General features: G+C 39.5%; 2 protein-coding genes across 5 annotated transcripts in view; both read left to right on the forward strand.

Annotated features, from left to right (window-relative positions):
- The window catches only part of LOC145506138 (N(6)-adenosine-methyltransferase non-catalytic subunit METTL14-like), a 41,871-nt gene extending 23,830 nt beyond the window's left edge, over positions 1 to 18,041 (forward strand). Inside the window, exons 8-12 of one of the 4 annotated variants that reach the window (XM_081490072.1) lie at positions 217 to 309; positions 2,506 to 2,622; positions 4,010 to 4,220; positions 15,032 to 15,280; positions 16,531 to 18,041. In XM_081490072.1, coding sequence (XP_081346198.1) covers positions 217 to 309; positions 2,506 to 2,622; positions 4,010 to 4,220; positions 15,032 to 15,280; positions 16,531 to 16,583 — 723 coding nt within the window. In that variant the 3' untranslated portion in view covers positions 16,584 to 18,041. The other 3 variants (XR_014053572.1, XM_081490063.1, XM_081490083.1) reach the window with 3 other exon arrangements.
- Positions 16,531 to 21,279, forward strand: part of LOC145506173 (liprin-alpha-1-like) — a 35,719-nt gene continuing 30,970 nt past the window's right edge. Inside the window, exon 1 of the mRNA XM_081490212.1 lies at positions 16,531 to 16,605. The gene's annotated coding sequence lies outside the window, so the exon portion shown is untranslated. The remainder of the gene's footprint in view (positions 16,606 to 21,279) is intronic.

Consider the following 21,279-nt stretch of genomic DNA (forward strand, 5'->3'; position numbering starts at 1 on the left):
TTTCCTTTTCCAGGGAATCTTCCTGACCCAAGGATCAAACCCAGGTCTCCCACATTGCAGGCAGACGCTTTACCATCTGAGCCACCAGGGAAGCATATATTATAAAAATATAAACATATACTATAAGTCCTGATAAGTCTCAGTGCTTGTTCTTTTGGATTTAGAATAGATGGGAAACAAGATACTTCAATGCAGTACTGTTTTGGTTTCTTCCAGATTATGAAGTTAGAAATTGATGAGATTGCAGCACCTCGATCATTTATTTTTCTCTGGTGTGGTTCTGGGGAAGGATTGGACCTTGGAAGAGTGGTAAGATGGTGTTTTTTTAAAATTCATAAGAAACAAATAACAGTATGTTGTATAAGAAATTTGAAGATTAATGTTAAATTGTTCTTGATTTCTTAAATAGTACTCAAATATTCAGAAAGAAAAACTGTTTTAAAAAGAATATGTAAAAATTTTTTTAAATTAAAAAAAATAAAAAGAATATGTGAAAGACATTACCCCTTAGTTAACTAGCTTTCAGGATGAAAAATCAAACTACGATTTACTACAACTGCAGGAAGAGACCAGTTTAGAGATTTGAAACTGAATTGCAGCTCAAAAACAGGCAACTTACTGTTATGTACTGTCCGTTATTAGTAGCTAAAATGTATTTTTCTGAGTAGCCTAAACTCATGAATTCTAAATGGAAGCCGAATCGAGTTGGATAAATAACACAGCGTCTAGAACACAGAGTTTGAAGGGATGAATGAGAGTGAGAAAGAAGTTTATCATCTCAATTTATTTTAGGTACCTTATGTTTATCATATTCAGAACTTTTTTGTTTTTTTGGTTGGGGTATTTTGAATTCCTAAATGGAAACAAAATACTAAAAGCTTTTTTTTAAATACTGGTAGCTTTGTGGCTAGTTTTGGTCTCAGATCTGCTGTCCAGCAGTGAAACTTTGGGTAAAGAGGTATTTACTCTCGTGTGTTTCAGTTTCCTCACTTGTTATTGGATAATATTTACATTTTTAGGACATATTATTAATACTTGATATACTACCAAGATCTCATTTAATCCTGGTAATTTTAGGAGGTGTCCATTTGACAGGTGAAGAATTTAAGTAGGATTATATTGCTATAAATTTGTGCTCAAATCCTGAAATTCTGTAGTTGCTTTGTATTTTTTGTATAAATAGCAAGTTTGAGATTATTGGATCACATCATTGCTTCCGTCATTTATTAACTCCATGGTAAGACTATAACTGTATACTGGGAATCTGTTTTATTGCTGGCATCTCCCTAAGATGCTGTAAAAAAATCTAAGAAAATAGAAACACACCACAAGTTTTTATAGGTATATTGGTATATTTTATAGGTATATTACCCTTTTTAGATCAAATGTCTAGCTTTGGGCTTTTCTCCTACCCCTCAAATTAGCTTGAAATTGATTATCTTATTTGTTTATGCAGCAGTTTATCATACTAGTGAAAGCAGATTTTGGCCCAAAATAATTACAAAAAATAATTCAGCATGAGAAATACTCATGAGCTTGTGCTAAGTTGATTAGGGCATGTTGGATTTAGGCCCTTGTGATACTTCATGACTATCCAGTGCTAAACAAATATTTGGCAACAGGAACAGATAGTGATGATGATTTTTGAGATTTTAAGTTAAAAATCTAAGTTCCATTTTGAGGTGTATCTCAGTTTATACAATGAAAAGTACATATGTTTTATGCTCCACTGTGTCTTTATTTGTACTTGATCATAGTGCCAACAATATTAGCACTACACAATTTACTTAATTCCTCCTACTTTGCTCTTAGTCAGTTAGGAGTAAGGATCATATTTTACTCATGTTTTTAATCCCAGCAGCTAGCCAACACCCACATATGGTAGGGCTCAAAATGCTACTCTGGGTACTCACTTAGCTGGTATTTGTTATATATTCATATATAACAGATTCTAAGAGACTGAGATTCAAATCTCTCTATTGTCTAGGTTACATAAAGCTGAAAATAAAGTTCTATAAAGAAATATACAAACAACTGTTAAGTCTTTGGCTTTTTGAGGTTTAGTATTAAATATATAAAAATAACATTTTACAAGACTCATTTGAAAGGAAGTTACTGATTAGAACTTCTCAACAGTTTTTAGCTTTATCAGAGGATAGAAAATTGAAGTAGCAGGAACAGTTTACCTCTTGAATTATTTTTTGATTAAAGAGGGGCTGATTGTTCTCTTATTTAAAGCTCACTTTCTATTGATGACAGTGGAAGGTAGTATTAAAGAATTGGAGTATTATATAGTCTTTTCCATGTTTTGATGTTATATGTTTATATGATGGCTATATATTTAAAGACAAGTATTTCTTTTTTTCTTTTTCTTTAGTAATACAAAATTACTATGACATCTTGGAATTTAGTGTCTCAAACCTCTGGAAAGTTTTTAATGCTGGTTGGTTAAGTATTGTTTATTTCTTTTAGCTAAGGATTTTTTTAAAATTCTCTTATTTCTAGTGTTTACGCAAGTGGGGTTACAGAAGATGTGAAGATATTTGTTGGATTAAAACCAATAAAAACAATCCTGGGAAGACTAAGACTTTAGATCCAAAGGCTGTCTTCCAGAGAACAAAGGTATTGTCTTTACCGTTTTCTTTTCTATATTTTAATTATTTTCTCTCAAGCTTTTCCAAATGAGTCAGTGCTGTTTAATTCATTTTGGTGGAAAGGTTCTCTGAGACTTGCACAAATGGCATTGAGCATTAAAGTAATACAGCCAAGTTCATTTTAAAAATTTTATTCACTCAGAGAAGCCTGTGCTGTGCTGGAGAAGGTAATATGTATTCCCGTATATCCTAAACTACTGTAATTCTCAGTCAGATATGGGCTTTTGGTACTTCTGACCCCCATATTTTTTCCTTTCTCTAGACTCAGAAAAAAGAAATGGCAGCAAGACTCATAGCTGGCCAGCTGAGATGACTATTTCTCTCCTCTTCCCTTCCTTTTTCTGGGCTTCCCTGATAGCTTGGTCGGTAAACAATCCGCCTGTAATGCAGGAGACCCCATTTGGATTCCTGGGTTGGGAAGATCCCCTGGAGAAGGGATAGGCTACCCAGTCCAGTATTCTTGGGCTTCTCTGGTGGCTCAACAGGTGGTAAAGAATCCACCTGCAATGCCGGAAACGTGGGTTCGATCCCTGAGTTGGGAAGATCCCCTGAAGAAGGGAAAGGCTACCCACTCCAGTATTGTGGCTGTTCCATGGACTGAGCGACTTTCACTTTCCCTTTTTTTCTACATAAGTACCTGAACAAGAACCCCTGAGAACCTCTGATTCGTAGGACTGCCCTCTAGTTATCAGGGTTTAACAGTTTGTCCTCCAGTCTTTCACTCTTCTGGGAGCTTCGGGGGGAGGGTCTTTTTGAAATCTTTCTTGGGCTAGAAATTCTTTTTGAAGGGAATCCAAGCCATCCTTACTATGATTGGTTCATGGAGTCAAGTGAGATTAAATTTATTTAAACTATACCCTGTTGTCCAGATTAAATAGAGGTCAAGAAATAAACAACAAAAAAGGAAATTGTTTGACTTTCACATTTATGTATGTTGAGTATTTTAAGTTTGTATCCTTGTTTAAAGTCTTCTCTCCACTTGAAAAGGCTTACACCTTGTGTGTAGATTTGTTCTTGTATCATGTGAGGCCCAATATAACATCAGATTCTGGAGTCAAGTGCCATGTTTCCATAACTTCTGGAAACAAGTTACTGTCAAGAGTTGCAGAGGAAAAGACCCCACAGTCATTGACTCAGTTATCTAAAATGTGACGGCCCTGAGTTTAATGTCTAGCTTCCCTGCCAATCTTCGAAGGTCCAGAGATCCAGGTTTTTCCTATTGTGTTTTTGCCCATAGAACTATATCCCGAAGATTCAGAGAAATGAGTATTATTTTGGAATTTGAAATGTAAAATGTTGTTCAATATGACTGTTTATGAAAAGAGATTAATTGGCCTGTTTTTATTGTTACTTAGGAACACTGCCTTATGGGGATCAAAGGAACTGTTAAGCGTAGCACAGATGGGGACTTCATTCATGCTAATGTTGACATTGACTTGATTATCACAGAAGAACCTGAAATTGGCAATATAGAAAAGCCTGTAGAAATCTTTCATATAATTGAACATTTTTGTCTTGGTAGAAGACGCCTTCATCTGTTTGGAAGAGATAGTACAATTCGACCAGGTAAGAACTCGGGGTGAGGGGGGAAATGTTAATAGTTCCTTGAGATATAGATGTTAAGAAAGAGTACACAGTGCTTTGTAAAATAAAATGCTTATGACACATTTGACCCCTCTTCTTGCTGTATTTCAAGTATACTAAGCTCAGTCTTGTCTCAGTACTCTTTCATGGTCCTCTTTCCTATCATTCTGGTCCTGACAGAACTTTTCTCATAACACTGTCTAAATTAGCCAGCTTCACACTACTATCCATTCCTCCCACCACTCTTTCCCTCATAGCACCTATTATTATCTGAATTATAGAATCATTGGGGCATGTTTATAGTCAGTCTCTTTAGCATTGCATTCTCATGGAAAGCGAAGACTGTCTTATTTTCTTCTTTGGACCCAGCATTTAGGTTATTAAGTAAATACTGTGTTGAAGAAATGCATAATGGACATTGGTCCTGTCTAAAACGTCTGTAAGACATTTGGTCCACACCAGAAGGTTCTTGATATTTTGGCCCTGTCCAAAATCATTAGGCAGGGACCAGATTTGCTCAGGTTTCAAGGACCTTTTGGCGTGAACAAAATGTCTTACTTTTTAGATAGCACTAAATGTCTGCTAACCAAATGATCCTGTAGAAAATAAACATACATTTGTGAAATATATGATATATCTCAGCTTTATTAGTATTTGGCTTGTCTCCTTACATATACCATGATACTGTTTTATCAAAACTTGAACTTTTTTACTGAATCTGTATCATCTGAATTTACAGTTTTGAAAAAAATGAGTAGATAGTTAAGCTGTTACAGACTGGAATTTTCTTTCAGAGGGCACGGCTTTTGTTTACAAAGTATTGTTGAATTAATTATACATTGTTTCTTTTACTTCTTGGAAAATATTAAAGTTACTTTTAAGGACATTGCATCATTCCATCACAGTATGTAAAACCAACATGTTTGGTTTTACCCTGCTAGAAATGTTGTTTAAAGCTGAAAGGAGCCAGGATCTTATTTGTTTTAAGTAGTCTACATTTTATACAAAGTAAAAGTTGAAGAAGGTACAGTGGAATAATTGGCCTTCAAAGTACCTAAGAATTTAGAAGAAACTCTGATGTTCATTCTAAAAAAAGTAATCCTTACAGTTGCGGTAGGTAGGTATAATGGGGTCCGTCCTCCCTACCTCCACCCTGGATTCGTCAGCTATTCTCGTGGGTGTGCTTCAGTGAACACTCTTAGAAATATCTTCGTTTGTAGAAACTAGTCTTGAATTTCATAAAGTTCTATAAAATGATAAAGAGAAAAATGAAAGTACATTCTCTTTACAAAGAAATATTTTGTGTGTGAAATGTTTTTTTCTGTGGCTTAGGTTTAGAGGAAGTGTTTTCTGTATTTAAAAGTTAAATGGGGGCGGCGGGCGGCGGCGGGCGGGCGGGGGTCCCGCGCTCCCGGCGCCCAGAGCCGGGCGGAGACCCTGGCGGCGGCCGCGGCCCCGACTCGCGGCGCCTGCTGCGCTCCGGGCCGGCATGTCGGAGGCGGGCGGGCCCGCGCCCGGGGCGCCCCCGCTGCCCCCCGCGCCCCCGCAGGGGCCCCCGGGCGCGGCGGCCGGGGGCGCGGGCTCCTGCGGGCCGGCCGCGGCGGGGGCGGCGGCGGGCGCGGCCGAGGGCCCGGGAGGCGGCAGCTCGGCCCGGATCGCCGTGAAGAAGGCGCAGCTGCGCTCCGCCCCGCGGGCCAAGAAGCTGGAGAAACTCGGGGTGTACTCTGCCTGCAAGGTACCGTGGAACAATCAGAACATCTGCTTTTCAGATGAGAGACCTGGATACTCAGCTCAGTGCCAGTAAAGCTTGGGTTTCCGCGGCTCAGCGGCTTCTGACGGAGTTCGTCTGTTCCACCCTGAGAGGAAGATTTGGGAAGAGCTGTCAGAGGTTTCCGCCCCAGACAGTCTCCTACTCCGAACCTGATTCCAGGCTTTGAATCTGCCGCGGTGCCTGTGCGAGACTGCAGGCCAGCCGGCCCCCTGCGACCTGAAGGGAACCTGGAGGGTCAGCTGCCCCTGCCTGGTGCCCCCGGCGGGCCTCGCCTGCCTGCCTTTCAGTCTCCTCGCGGGTGGAGCGGGAGGCAGGGGCCGCCTCATCGGTTTACCACGAAGACAAGATTGTCGAGTGTCTCCGAGCGCTCTTAGAACACAGGCATTCCACGGACGACTGTTTTATTTTTTAACAATTTCCGTTGGTATCAGCAGTTCTGTCGCTAGCGTTGTGCTGAACGACATCTGATGCTTCCACCTGGGGGAACAGAAAGGCTGGGAGGTCATCTCCCCGCAGGCTGAGCCCCGAGGAGGGAGCCGCCTTGTCCCGCCCGCGGCCAGGGGACGAGCTCCGGGCTGGGCCGTGAGGGCGCCTTCCTGCAGATGGGTTTACAGGGGCCTGCGTTCCTGGCAGGCGCTCTCCTCCTCTCCTTTGACGGTTACTGTGCTCCTATTGAGAGGTATGTTCAAAGGCTTTCTCTAGTTCATGGAGACCGTGCAGGCAAGCGAACAGGGTAAGTGTTCTTTATGACTGGCCCAGGGCAGACAGATGCATGCCCTAGATTGTTTTAAAGCTGACAATCAAGAGCGGCCCCCGAGCTGGCCCCAGAGAGTTCCGTGTGGAAGGGAGATGAAAGGGCTGTCGACTCAGGCCATCAGGTGCCAGATGGGCTGGAGAGGTGAGGACTCGCCTGTCCTGGGAATGTAGGAGTCCCGGAAGAGCTCTAGATAAGACTGCACACGCGGCAGAATTTCAGCACAATCCAGACGAAAGCAGTCTTTTTACACTTGTGCTGCGCAGCCGCTGCAGCGCTCAGATCTTCAGTGTGTGCGAGGATTTGGGGGTGCGCTTCTGCACATCTGCACATCTGTGCCACCGTCACCCAGATAACGCTGTGGAGCGTTTCCAGCCTCCCAGAGGCAGTGCGCGCCCTCCCCAGCGCCGGTACCCTTTTTTCTGATGCTTCTTGCCAGAGACTAGCTCTGCCTCCCCGAGGCTTCACATCAGTGGAGTCACAGCGCGCCCCGCCTCTGGCTCTGTTCATCCACGTGGCGGCCGTAGGATGTGTGTGTGTGTGTTGTCAGCTGTAGCCCTAGTTCATAAAAGCCCATGTGTTTAAGCTAGAAAACAAGTTAAAATTGGTTAACCATTTACAGAATGGAAGTCATTGGACGTGGACAGCTTCCTAGGATGAATTTTAATTAGGCTTTTGGAACTTTTATTTATTTATTTTTTTGTGGCTTCACTGCACTGCATGGCTCGTGGGCTCTCAGTTCCCTGACCAGGGGTTGAACCCAGGCTCCCAGCAGTGAAACCATGGCCTCCTAACCCCTGACTGCTGGGGAAGTCCCCTGATTAGGCTTCTGAAAGAAAAGATGGGAATTTGATCTTCAGATGAACCAGGAAGAACCCACGAGGGTAAGAATGTGATGGGAAATCTAGGAGGCGTGCCGGCTGCGCGGATGTAGAGAAGGATCCGATGAGAGGGAGGATCCTGCAGCCTGTGGCCGCTCGGCTGTGCACGCCCGGCCTGTGACCTTCCTCCTCCCTGCAGCCTCTTGGGGAGCCCTTGCCGGTGAATGTCATGCCAAGTCCTGCTGTCACCCCCTTGGCCGCGTCCGGTCCAGAAGGCTCCAGTGGACCCTGACACCTCCGTGTTACTGGCCCAGGGGTAGACACACTGCCCAGAGACGGTCCCTCCTGGTTCACACCCCTGATCTCCAGAACTGTGTGCTGAGGCCGCTAAGGGCCCCGTCCTCGCCAGGAGCGGCACCCCGTTTACTGTACAGCCTCTGGTTTTCCCAAACAACTCATCCTTGAAAACCCATGTTAAATATTCAAGATAAGCTTGCTATTTAATGGAATCATATGGACCGTAAAATGATCTTTTCTGTAGTTAAAAAAAAAAAAAAAAGTTAAATGGTTTTTCTCCTGGCAGTTTGTTATTCAGAAATGCATTGCCTAAGTTATCATTGCTCATTGCTTTTTGTCTTAATATTGTGGTCAAATAATCTGTATCATAAAATATCACTAATTTGTAATTTGCTTTGACCGAATTTTGATGAGTTTCCAATTCAGATGAAAGTCTGATTGAAAATAATGTAAATTTGTTGTTGTTGGTTGTAGTATTTGTTGTATGCTGTTTCTGTCAGCCATGTCTTTACTGATTTTTTTAACTATTCTATGGGAAAGGTATGTTTAAATCTATTAAGATTATGGGTTTGTGGTTCTGTTTAGTTGTCAATTTTGAATTTATGTCTATTCGAGATTGTTATTAGGTATATTTAAAATGTAGGACTTTTATGCCTTCCTAGTAGATTGATGCTCTTAATATTATGAAATGTCCTTCTTAATCCAGTTTCTTAACTTAAAATCCTACTTCATCTAACATTATTACAGTGATTCCAGCTTTTTTTTGGTTTGTGTTTGCTTTGCATAGTATTTCCATCCTTTAGTTTCAGTCTTCCATATCCTTTAACATACCTCTTATGATCAAACACAGAGGTAGTTTTCATTAAATAGGTAGATTTAATCTTTATCTTTGAATTGGGTTTTTTAAAAATAATTGATTGCTCCCTTTCCCATGTTTGGTGTTTTTTTTTTGGTTTCTATTTTTCGGCTGAGAGACATAGGATCTCAGTTCTGCAAATAGGAATTTATCCCGTGCCCCTTGCTTTGGAAGTGTGGAGTCCTGACCACTGGACCACCAGGGAAGCCCCTTAACTGAATTGTTTGGTGGTGGTGGTGGTGGTTTAGTCGCCATGCTCCTTTGTCCATGGGATTCTCCAGGCAAGAATACTGGAGTGAGGTGCCGTTTCCTTCTCCAGGGGATCTTCCCAACACAAGGATTGAACCATGGCCTCCTGCATTGCAGGCAGATTCTTGACCAACTGAGCTACGGGTCAAGTCTATATTTAATGTAATTTCTTTTTTAAAAATGTTTCTTTTTATTTATTCTTGGCTGTGCTGGGTCTTTGTTGCTGCACAGACTTTTCAGCTGGCTGGGGCTGCTCTAGTTACGGTGCACAAGCTTCTCATTTGAGTGGATTTTCTGAAGTAGAGGCTCTAGGATGCGAGAACTTCAGTAGTTCTGGCGCGTGGCCTCACTAGTTGCAGTTTCTAGAATACAGGCTCAGTAATTGTAAACGGGCTTAGATGTCCCGCCGCAGCATGTATGATCTTCCAGGATCAAGGGCAAATCCGTGTCTCCTGCATTGCTGTGGGGTTTCTTTACCACTGAGCCACTAAGAAAACCTTTAATGTAGTTCTGATATTTGTGGTTGTTCAGCCACTCAGTCATGTCCAACTATTTGTGACCCCATGGACTGCAGCACCCCAGCCTTCCCAGTCGTTCACTATTTCCTGGAGTTTGCTCAAACTCAAGTCCATTGACTTGGTGATGCCATCGAACCATCTCATCCTCTGTCATCTCCTCCTTCTCCTTCCCTGAATCTTTCCCAGCATCAGAGTCTTTTCCAGTGAGTTGGCTCTTTGCATTAAGTGGCCCAAGTATTGGAGCTTCAGTTTCAGCATCAGTTCTTCCAAATTTAGGGTTGATTTCTTTTAGAATTGACTGGTTTGATCTCCTTGCTGTCCAAGGGACTCTCAAGAGTCTTCTCCAACACCACAGTTCAAAAGCATCAATTCTCTGGTGCTCAGCCTTGTTTATGGTCCAACTCTCACATCTGTATGTGACTACTGGAAAAACTGTACCTTTGATTATACAGACCTTTGTTGGCAAAGCGATGTCTCTGCTTTTTAATATGCCGTCTAGGTTGGTCATAACTTTCCTTCCAAGGAGCAAGTGTCTTTAAGTTTCATGGCTGCAGTCACCATCTGCATTTTGGAGCCCAAGAAAATTAAATCTGTCACTGTTTCCATTGTTTCCCCATCTATTTGCCATGAAGTGAAGGGACCGGATGCCATGATCTTAGTTTTTTGAATGTTGAGTTTTAAGCCACCTTTTTCACTCTACTCTTTCACTTTCATCAAGAGGCTCTTTAGTTCCTCTTCACTTTCTGCCCTTAGGATGGAGTCGGTCTGCATATCTGAGATATTGATATTTCTCCTGGCAATCTTGATTCCAGCTTGTGCTTCATCCAGCCTGGCATTTCTCATGATGTACTCTGCATATAAGGTAAATAAGCAGGGTGACAATATACAGCCTTGACATAGTCATTTCCCAGTTTTGATCCAGTCCGTTGTTCCATGTCCAGTTCTAACTGTTGCTTCTTAACTTGCAGACAGATTTCTCAGGAGGCAGGTAAGGTGGTCTGGTATCCCATCTCTTAAGAATTTTCCACTGTTTGTCATGATGCACACAGTAAAGACTGTAGTGTTGTCATTGAAGCAGAAGGAGATGTTTTTCTGGAACTCTCTTGCTTTTTCTATGATCCAATAGATGTTGGAAATGTGATCTCTGGTTCCTCTTCTTTTCCTAAATTTAGTTTGTACATCTGGAAGTTCTTGGTTCACATACTGTTGAAGCCTAGCTTGAAGGATTTTGAGTATTACTTTGCTTACATGTGAAATGAGTGCAGTTGTGTGGTAGTTTGAACATTCTTTGGCATTGCCCTTCTTTAGGATTGGAATGAAAACTGATCTTTTCCAGTCCTGTGGCCGCTGCTGAGTTTTCCGTCTTTGGTGGCGTATTGAGTGCAGCACTTTCACAGTATCACTTTTTAGAATTTGAAATAGCTCAGCTGGAATTCTGTCACCTCCACTAGCTTGGTTCATATTAATGCTTCCTAAGGCCCACTTGTCTTCACACTCCAGGACGCCCGGTTCTAGGTGAGTGATCACACCATTGTGGTTATCCAGGTCATTAAGACCTTTTTTGTACAGTTCTTCAGTGTATTCTTGCCACTTCTTATATCTCTTCTGCTTCTGTAAGGTTCATACTGTTTCTGTCCTTTATTGTGCCTGTCTTTGCATGAAATGTTCCTTTGGTATCTCAGATTTTCTTGAGGAGATCTCTAGTCTTTCTCATTCTGTTTTCTCTATTTCTTTGCATTGTTCACTTAAGAAGGCCTTCTTATCCCTCCTTGCTCTTCTCTGGAACTCTGCATTCAGATGGGTATATCTTTCCTTTTCTCCTTAGCCTTTTGCATCTCTTCTTTTCTTAGCTATTTGTAAGACCTCCTCAGACAACCATTTTGCCTTGTTGCATTTCTTTTTCTTAGGAATGGTTTTGATCACCATGTCTTGTACAGTGTTAGGAACCTCTGTCTATACTCTTCAGGCACCCTATCAGATCTGATCCCTTAAATGTATTTGTCACTTCTGCTGTATAGTCATAATGGATTTGATTTAGGTCATACATGAATGGCCTAATGGTTTTCCCTACTTTCTTCAATTTAAGTCTGAATTTGGCAATTAGGAGTTCATGATCTGAGCCACAGTCAGCTCCCCATCTTGTTTTTGCTGACTGTATAGAGCTTCTCCATCTATGGCTGCAAAGAATATAATCCATCTGATTTCAGTGTTGACTATCTGGTGACGTCCATGTATAGAGTTGTCTCTTGTGTTATTGGAAGAGGGTGTTTGCCATGACCATCTTACTGTTTAGTTTACATTGATAACACCTGTTCTGTGTCCCCTTTTCTCTCATTTCTTTTGGGTTAAGTATTCTTACATTATTCAGTGTTTCTTTTTTATTAACTTGTTAGATATTTTTATTGTTCCTTCACTGGTTTTCTTGGAAATTGCAGCATGTACCCTTGAATTATTAAATTCTAAATTAAAATAGCATATTGGTTTTTTTAAAGGGTAGGAATGCTATAGTTTAAACTTCATAGTTTCTTTAGTCTTTTAAAACCAATTTTTCTCAATATATATATATACAGTCATGCCTGAGTTATTACACACATACTAGATATACAGCTACAGGATGAACTTTTGAGTTGTTGAGACTTCTGCTATACATATACATGAACATCTTGTTTGGAGGTTTAGTAGATGATTTTACTCTCTTATGAAAGTAAAATATTTTGGCAGCAGAGCTTGTGGCAAGCAAGTATTTCCTCTTCACTGACTTAAAAGAAAGTAACATGACTAGATGCTCAGCTGGAGTTGTGTGTTTTTCAGAAAGTGTAGATGTCCATAGATATTGAATATTAAGATTATGGCTGTAGTGTTTGAGGAAATAAGGAACAGATTTTTATCTTCCATCATTAACCTTCATACCCCAAAACAGCCCTTGAATCTGGGAACAGTCTCCAGTGGTAACTGCTATTTAAAGGAAGTAGAAAACTTTAAAGAAAAAGCAAAGCTATTTGAACAATAAAAGGGAACATCAAACAGATGGTAATCTTTTAATAATTGAAAAGTCAGTGTAACAACATTAAAGAAAATTTTCAAGAGGAAAAAAGATTCAACCTCACTACTTCCAAGAAGTATTATTTTTTTGCATAATACTTTCCAGTCCTCTTGTGCATACAGATTTTTACCTAACTGTATCATTCATCATTTTGTATTTTTCTCAATATTATGTCAAAATATTTGTCAAAATTTTTTCTACATTTAAGTAATTAGTTATAATGCTTTTAATTGGCTTTATAGCATTAAGGTTTTTTTTTGATGTGAGTGGAAGAACCTAAGGAGTAGAGACAGTAGATAATTGTTAAGTATAGCTGTAGATACATACACAGCAACTGAAATAAAAATACAAATTTTGGTGCTAGTTTGTGTTTATAATATTCTATAACTATAACATAATGGGAATTTTCTCCATTCATTTAGCTGTGGCCACTCTACCCACTTTATATTATACATTATATCTTTGATACCCTTCTATCTATATCTATACCAGTTGCACAAAGTCTTAGAGGTTCAGATTTTATTTTTTGTTTGTAAACTACTATCTGATTCTTTATCTTTGCCCATTCTTGCAAAAATTATTGTAGTATTAAGAAGGAATATCCACTTGGGAAAATTATGTAGTAGGAAGTTAACCATGTAAATAATAATAAGAGCGACTGAGAGAAGTCTGTTCAAGAGGCTATAATTTATTTGGGTCAAATCCTCAAATATACTTCTTCCTCAAGGAGGTAATCTAAGGTATATAACACATACCAGAGGAATACTCTTTATTATTGCTTTAAAAGTTTAAAAATTGCTATATATATCATATTCGCTGAAGCCAGGCTAATTTAAACTTACTTGGGTCTTAGAAATTAAGGATTAGAAATTTTAATAGAACACTGTTGCAGTGAAGAATTTGTGAGTGGGAGGCAGCGTCCCTTGCAGTTTACTTTGTAAAGGTTTGCATGTCTTATTTATGTATGGCAATATAGCATGAAAGAGACAATATTAACTATTTATATTAAATCTTCGAATTTTTTCTTACCTCTTGCTTGTGCGTTGTGTTCCACAGCACTATATATATAGCAGAAAATAAACCAAAAGCACGTAAAAGTCACATAGGTTCAATTGTCAGTGAGACCACATAGGTGTGTGGTGTATTCTTTCATCTGACTTTTATCAGGGTGTCTACTTGATGAGACATGAAAGGCGTCATGTGGTTTTATCAGTTATTTTTCTCCAGATATTACAGATCTTATCTGTGCACTGTTAGACGATTTAAATGATGAACACAGTTTTGTACAAAAAAGGCTACTACATTTTAGAATGTGACCCTAGGAAAATATTTTGCATTTTATCATGGACCTAATAGTCTAAGAAATAATCCTGATAAGGCAGAAATAGTGTGAGATTAATTTTTCAGGTGAAGAACCTATGCCCTGATGATCAGGGATCACCACATGCAGGGAACCTCGAAGCACACCGGCTCCATCAGGCGTTTACAGTTAATTCCCGCTCTTTCTATTGCAGATGCAATGTAATCAAACAGAAACCACCCTTATAGGGAAAATTATCTAGCAGTGAAGTTGACAAAAATACCTTTTTACCTATAGAAATATAATATGTAATGGAAATTCAGAAAGATAGTTCATTTCATTAAGATACATGTTTAAAGTGGATGTTGAAGGATGGAATTTTTACCAGGTTGACAGGATAGAAAAAATTATAGGCACAAGGTGGAGATCTGTGTGCAAACAGTTAACTATAGTGGTTCATTGTTTAGCAGTGTGATTAGAAAGCTAGTTCAGACCTCACTGAATAAGACTTTTGATTCTATGTTAATGAATTCTGGCTTAGTGGAAAGCCCAGAAGGTTGTGCAGAGAAGGAATGTGGTTTCAGCTTTGCTTTAGGCTTTCCACTTTTAGAGGGAGGAGAGGTTGGGAAAGCATTACAGTATACATGTATGTCTGTTATATGTGTAGGGGACAAAGCTAGTAGAAAAAAACGAAGGGTGGCAGTAGAAATGGAAAGATGGTAACAGATAGGAGCAACATGATAGTAGATTGAAATTCTAAGACCTGTCAGCTGGGTTAATGTGGTTGGAAGAGAAGAAGCAAAAGTTAGTTCCAGGATGTTAGTCAGAAAACTGGAACCGTTTCTACAAGTAGGAAGGTGATATAAAATTTAATAAATTTTCACTAAGCCGGAACTCAGTGTAGTGTCTAATATTTTCTAAATCCTGTTCTCACAGAATGTGAAATATGGATGGAAATGACGATTATATTACAAAAGTTACAGTTTAAGACAAAAAACAAACAAAATATATATATATGAAATCAAAGACCATAGTTAAATGCCACATGTTCTGTGTAAGATATCAATATTGGGTAAGTGATAGGGACATCTTTAGAAATACACTGGAGCTTTGAAATGGCTCCTAAAGATCAGTAAGAGAATTGGGGGGGGGGGGAAGGTTAATCTTTTTTCCCTCCATTTCAGGGTGGCTTACAGTTGGACCAACTCTTACAAATAGTAACTACAATGCAGAAACGTATGCATCTTACTTCAGTGCCCCGAATTCCTATTTGACTGGATGTACAGAGGAAATTGAGAGACTTCGACCAAAATCACCTCCTCCCAAATCTAAATCTGATCGAGGAGGTGGAGCTCCCAGAGGAGGTGGAAGAAGTGGCACTTCTGCTGGCCGTGGGCGAGAGAGAAACCGATCTAACTTCCGAGGAGAAAGAGGTGGCTTCAGGGGGGGCCGTGGAGGAGCACACAGAGGTGGCTTTCCACCTCGATAGTTTTTTAGGGCACCGATCCTATTAATGCCCCTTCACCTTCTTTCCAATAGTTTGAATTTCAACCAGAGATGTTTAGAACTCTGTTCCAGCTTGCACTTTGCTCTAGTTTCTCTAAGCTACAGGAATATTTCAATCAACCTCCCTTGCAGTTGTCACTGTCTCGTTTTATTCAAGGTAAATGAGTCATCCTGTATTTTGTCCTGTGCATGTAACCAAACAAGAGTGGAACAACACAAATACCTTCACTTTCAGAAACTGAATTTAGTCTAATTAAAAAGGCTTTTGCTTTTTAGGAATAAAGTGAGCAGTGAAAAAGACCCAGTCTGAAGTATCATACTGGTGCTGACAGTTGTTGATCATGGGCATCCCACTGCTGTCACAGCAAATGGGAAGCTGTTTGGCAGCCTTGATGGAGTGGAGTTGGGACAGATGGTAAACTTCTCTTAGGGTTTCAATATTTCTCATTGAAACAATAAAAGACACTTTTTTTCTTTCTTTTTGAAAAATCTTAAGTAAACTCGTGTAATTTGATCACAGGAGAAATTAAGAGACTTGGAACAAAAACCTCCTCTCAAGTCTAAATCTGATCAGGGAGGTGGATCCACCGAGTGGGCAGAGAGGAGGTAGATCCTATAGGCGTACTTTACAAAAAGGAAAAAAAGTGCTCATTATAATCTCAGTTGTGCAGCTACCGATGACTGTTACTCATGCTTCCTAAGAAGCTGGCGAGGACAAATAGCCGAGTAGCCAAGGACAATAGAACTTTGGTGTGATCTTGGGTTGACTTTCAAAGCAGTTTCATATTCCTTAGCAAAATAAAAGAATTGGAAGCAACAGATACACCCTACACCCGGTTATCAGGTACTTGGTTTAAACATTTTGGGGAATAAAGTACTTGGTGATGGGAAAATCACATGCATTTTAAACTTGTTATGGGGAAAACTTAAGGTAAAACCAGTTACAGAAAACTCTCAACTTAAGAAGAGACCTTGGAAAAATGGAACTGCAGTTGCCTTCTAAGGGACTGGTTTTCCAGATAAGTTAGTTGTATGAGATTTTCTATTGTCATTTCTGTACTGTCACTCATGTTTTGCATGAATCTGCTGAGTGAAATAATGCCATTATTGTTGATAAACATATTTTTTATTTTATGTATGATTTTTCTAATGAAACTTTAAACCTTTGAACTTCTAGAGTCTCTTTTCTGTGAGTGGAATTGTCGTCATTACCAAATGAAAAAGGATTGACCTCAGACTATTCTCTTGGTCTGTGAGTAGCCCTTCTGTGCTTTTCATTGGCTCATAAAATGAGGTTATGTTATATCCTTTAAAGACTCAGTTTGAAGATAGGGACTGAATTATAGGAATATGCTTGAGATCCTTAAAAGCCTGATGAATTTTACTTGCTCAACCTGTTAGAGCTTTCTAGTACAGGTAGCATTTGACTAATGTCCTTCTTGATGTAGATATGATGTGGAACTATTGGTTAGAATTTTTACTGAAATGGTGGTACATTTTCAGTTTCAGTAATTAAAACTTACCAGAGAGAGAACTGCATTTGTTAAAGGTGACCTGGGAATGAAGAAGACACATGCTCAGTTGCCCAGTGGGAGTCCTTAGACACACCAGCTAGGGAGTGACTCTGTCCTGTAAGTAGGACTCTAGCCTGGTCCCTGCTCTGGGTCAGCTAGGACAGAGTTTGTGGTGGGGAATAGCATACCAAAACACTGCTGAACCATATTAGACCAGGAAATTGTTGTGATGTCAGTCAAAGCGTAGAAGGAGAAAGACAGGGCACGAGGTGTCAAGCTTTTTAGTGGGGGATCGAGTGTGGACCCAGACTTGGTAGCCAGGTCGCATATCCAGAGTTGGAGTGGGCATCAGTGCTGCACCAGCTAATACTTTGGTAAGTAGAAGAGTCGCCTCCTATTAGTCCTTAGCTCATAAAAACTACGTATCTCTCTTATTTGTAAACCGAGTTATTGTTATGCCACATTTTCATTTTAAATTGATGGGATTGTAATGGTTGGATGCCTGGGACAGCACACTGTAACAGAATGATTCCCTTGCATGTCTCTTAAAATACTTTCTACCCATTTTAGTTGTTAACTTACAGTGTTCTGATTACAGCAGCTTATTTTTAAAACCTGTACTGTTTTCATTCTGAACTTAAGAACATAAGATTTAGTCTTTGAAGTATAGTTCTAGATTTTATTGATTTAATATAATTTGTATTAACTTGACACAATGATCACCCAGTTGGGATTCGTTCTAAATAGTAGTCTTTGATCGGAAAGTCTCTTTTTGTGTGTGCGCAGTTAAAAACATAAGCCTTTGTGTATAAGAAAGGCTTTTCTTGGAACAGTCCTGTATAATCTTGGGGTCCATGTAGGACATTAGCATTATCTTTGATGTTCAGTGATAGGGACTGAACTGATATGGACTTAGGTATATTCTGTCAGTTTTTAAGCTATAAACCTAGGACTCCCCAGGAGGTTAGAACATTTGTCTGGCAAATTGAGCCAATTGAAGACTCCATTTCTGAAAAGTCACATTGCTTCTGTTCTCAAGACCCCCAGTCAATTACTCATATGAACATTGTTAGGTATGATGCACAGAGAAAATACTACCTCATTTAATCTAGATGTTCTTTTTCTGTAAACCCTTTTTCTAAAATTTGACAAAATATTAAAATGATCAGTTTGAGTCTGTGTTACACTTCTTTTGTAACTAGAGGGGCTAATGAGCAATGAAATCAAATAAGGTAGGTTTTTTCCAAAAATACTTCTAAAAAATTGAATTTGAAGTCCGTGATATAAAGTGCATATAGGAATTAAGTATATAATGTGAATCAGTGAAGCAAGCCATGAGTTTATTTTATAGTGGATAATGACTGCAGCCATGAAATTAAAAGACGCTTACTCCTTGGAAGGAAAGTTATGACAACCTAGACAGCATATTAAAGAGCAGAGATATTACTTTGCCAACAAAAGTCCGTCTAGTCAAGGCTATGGTTTTTCCAGTGGTCATGTATGGATGTGAGAGTTGGACGGTGAAGAAAGCTGAGCACCGAAGAATTGATGCTTTTGAACTGTGGTGTTGGAGAAGACTCTTGAGAGTCCCTTGGATAGCAAGGAGATCCAATCAATCCATCCTAAAAGAGATCAATCCTGGGTGTTCATTGGAAGGTCTGATGTTGAAGCTGAAGCTCCAGTACTTTGGCCACCTCATGCGAAGAGTTGACTCATTGGAAAAGACCCTAATGCTGGGTAGGATTGGGGGCGGGAGGAGAGGGGGACGACAGAGGATGAGATGGTTGGATGGCATCACCGACTCGATGAACATGGGTTTGGGTAGACTCCGGGAGTTGGTGATGGACAGAGAGGCCTGGCGTGCTGCAATTCATGGGGTCACAGAGAGTCGGACACGACTGAGTGACTGAACTGAACTGAACTGATATATAGGTCTTTTGTTTCTTTAGGTAGATCTATTCCTGAGTATTTTTATTCTTTTCGTTCCATGGTGAATGGAATTGTTTCCTTAATTTCTCTTTTTGTTTTCTCATTGTTAGTGTATAGGAGTGCAAGGGATTTCTGTGTGTTAATTACATATCCTGCAACTTTACTATATTCATTGATTAGGAGTCTTTAAGGTTTTCTATGTAGAGGATCATGTCATCTGCAAACAGTGAGAGTTTTACTTCTTCTTTTCCAGTCTGGATTCCTTTTATTTCTTTTTCTTCTCTGATTGCTGTGGCCAAAACTTCCAAAACTGTTGAATAGTAGTGGTGAGAGTGGGCACCCTTGTCTTGTTCCTGACTTTAGGGGAAATGCTTTCAGTTTTTCACCATTGACGATAATGTTTGCTGTGGGTTTGTCACATATAGCTTTTATTATGTTGAGGTGTGTTCCTTCTATTCCTGCTTTCTGGAGGATTTTTATCATAAATGGATGTTGAATTTTGTCAAAGGCTTTCTCTGCATCTATTGAGATAATCATATGGTTTTTATCTTTCTATTTGTTAATGTGGCGTATTATGTTGATTGATTTGTGGATATTGAATCCTTGTATCCCTGGGATAAAGCCCACTTGGTCATGATGTATGATCTTTTTAATATGTTGTTGGATTCTGTTTTCTAGAATTTTGTTAAGGATTTTTGCATCTGTGTTCATCAGTGATATTGGCCTGTAGTTTTCTTTTTTTGTGGCATCTTTGTCTGGTTTTGGTGTTAGAGTGATGGTGGCCTCATAAGATGAGTTTGGAAGTTTACCTTCCTCTGCAATTTTCTGGAAGAGTTTGGGTAGGATCGATGTTAGCTCTTCTGTAAATTTTTGGTAGAATTCAGCTGTGAAGCCATCTGGTCCTGGGCTTTTGTTTGCTGGAAGATTTCTGATTACAGTTTCAATTTCCGTGCTTGTGATGGGTCTGTTAAGATTTTCTATTTCTTCCTGGTTCAGTTTTGGAAAGTTGTATTTTTCTAAGAATTTGTCCATTTCTTCCAAATTGTCCATTTTATTGGCATATAGTTGCTGATAGTAATCTCTTATGATCCTTTGTATTTCTGTGTAGTCTGTTGTGATCTCTCCATTTTCATTTCTAATTTTGTTGATTTGGTTCTTCTCCCTTTGTTTCTTGATGAGTCTGGCTAATGGTTTGTCAGTTTTATTTATCTTCTCAAAGAACCAGCTTTTGGCTTTGTTGATTTTTACTGTGGTCTCTTTTGTTTCTTTTGCATTTATTTCTGCCCTAATTTTTATGATTTCTTTCCTTCTCCTAACCCTGGGGCTCTTCATTTCTTCCTTTGCTAGTTGCTTTAAGTGTAGAATTAGGTTATTTATTTGACTTTTTTCTTGTTTCTTGAGGTAAGCCTGTATTGCTATGAATCTTCCCCTTAGCACTGCTTTTACAGTGTCCCATAGGTTTTGGGTTGTTGTGTTTTCATTTTCACTCATTTCTATGCATATTTTGATTTCTTTTTTTATTTCTTCTGTGATTTGTTGGTTATTTAGCAGCGTGTTGTTCAGCCTCCATATGTTGGAATTTTTAATAATTTTTCTCCAGTAATTGACATCTAATCTTACTGCATTGTGGTCAGAAAAGATGCTTGGAATGATTTCAGTTTTTTTGAATTTACTAAGGCTAGATTTATGGCCCAGGATGTGATCTCTCCTGGAGAAGGTTCCATGTGCCCTTGAGAAAAAGGTGAAATTCATTGTTTTGGGGTGAAATGTCCTGTAGATGTCAATTAGGTCTAACTGGCCTATTGTATCATTTAAAGTTTGTGTTTCCTTGTTAATTTTCTATTTAGTTGATCTGTCCATAGGTGTGAGTGGGGTATTAAAGTCTCCCACTGTTACTGTGTTATTGTTAATTTCCCCTTTCATACTGGTTAGCATTTGCCTTACATATTGCGGTCCTCCTATGTTGGGTGCATATATATTTATAATTGTTATATCTTCTTCTTGGATCGATCCTTTGATCATTATGTAGTGTCCTTGTCTCTTTTCACAGCCTTTAAAGTCTATTTCATCTGATATGTGTATTGCTACTCCTGCTTTCTTTTGGTCTCTATTTGTGTGGAATATCTTTTTCCAGCCCTTCACTTTCAGTCTGTATGTGTCCCTTGTTTTGAGGTGGGTCTCTTGTAGACAACATATATAGGGGTCTTGTTTTTGTATCCATTCAGCCAGTCTTTGTCTTTTGGTTGGGGCATTCAACCCATTTACGTTTAAGGTCATTATTGAAAAGTATGATCCCGTTGCCATTTACTTTGTTGTTTTGGGTTAGAGTTTATACACACTTTCTGTGTTTCCTGTCTAGAGAAAGCCTTTAGCATTTATTGGAGAGCTGGTTTGGTGGTGCTGAATTCTCTGAGCTTTTGCTTGTCTGTAAAGCTTTTGATTTCTCCTTCATATTTGAATGAGATCCTTGCTGGGTACAGTAA

The sequence above is a fragment of the Giraffa tippelskirchi genome, chromosome 1 (genome assembly GCF_054371585.1).
Source record: "Giraffa tippelskirchi isolate mGirTip1 chromosome 1, T2T-mGirTip1v1.2.pri, whole genome shotgun sequence".
Lineage (NCBI taxonomy): Eukaryota > Metazoa > Chordata > Mammalia > Artiodactyla > Giraffidae > Giraffa > Giraffa tippelskirchi.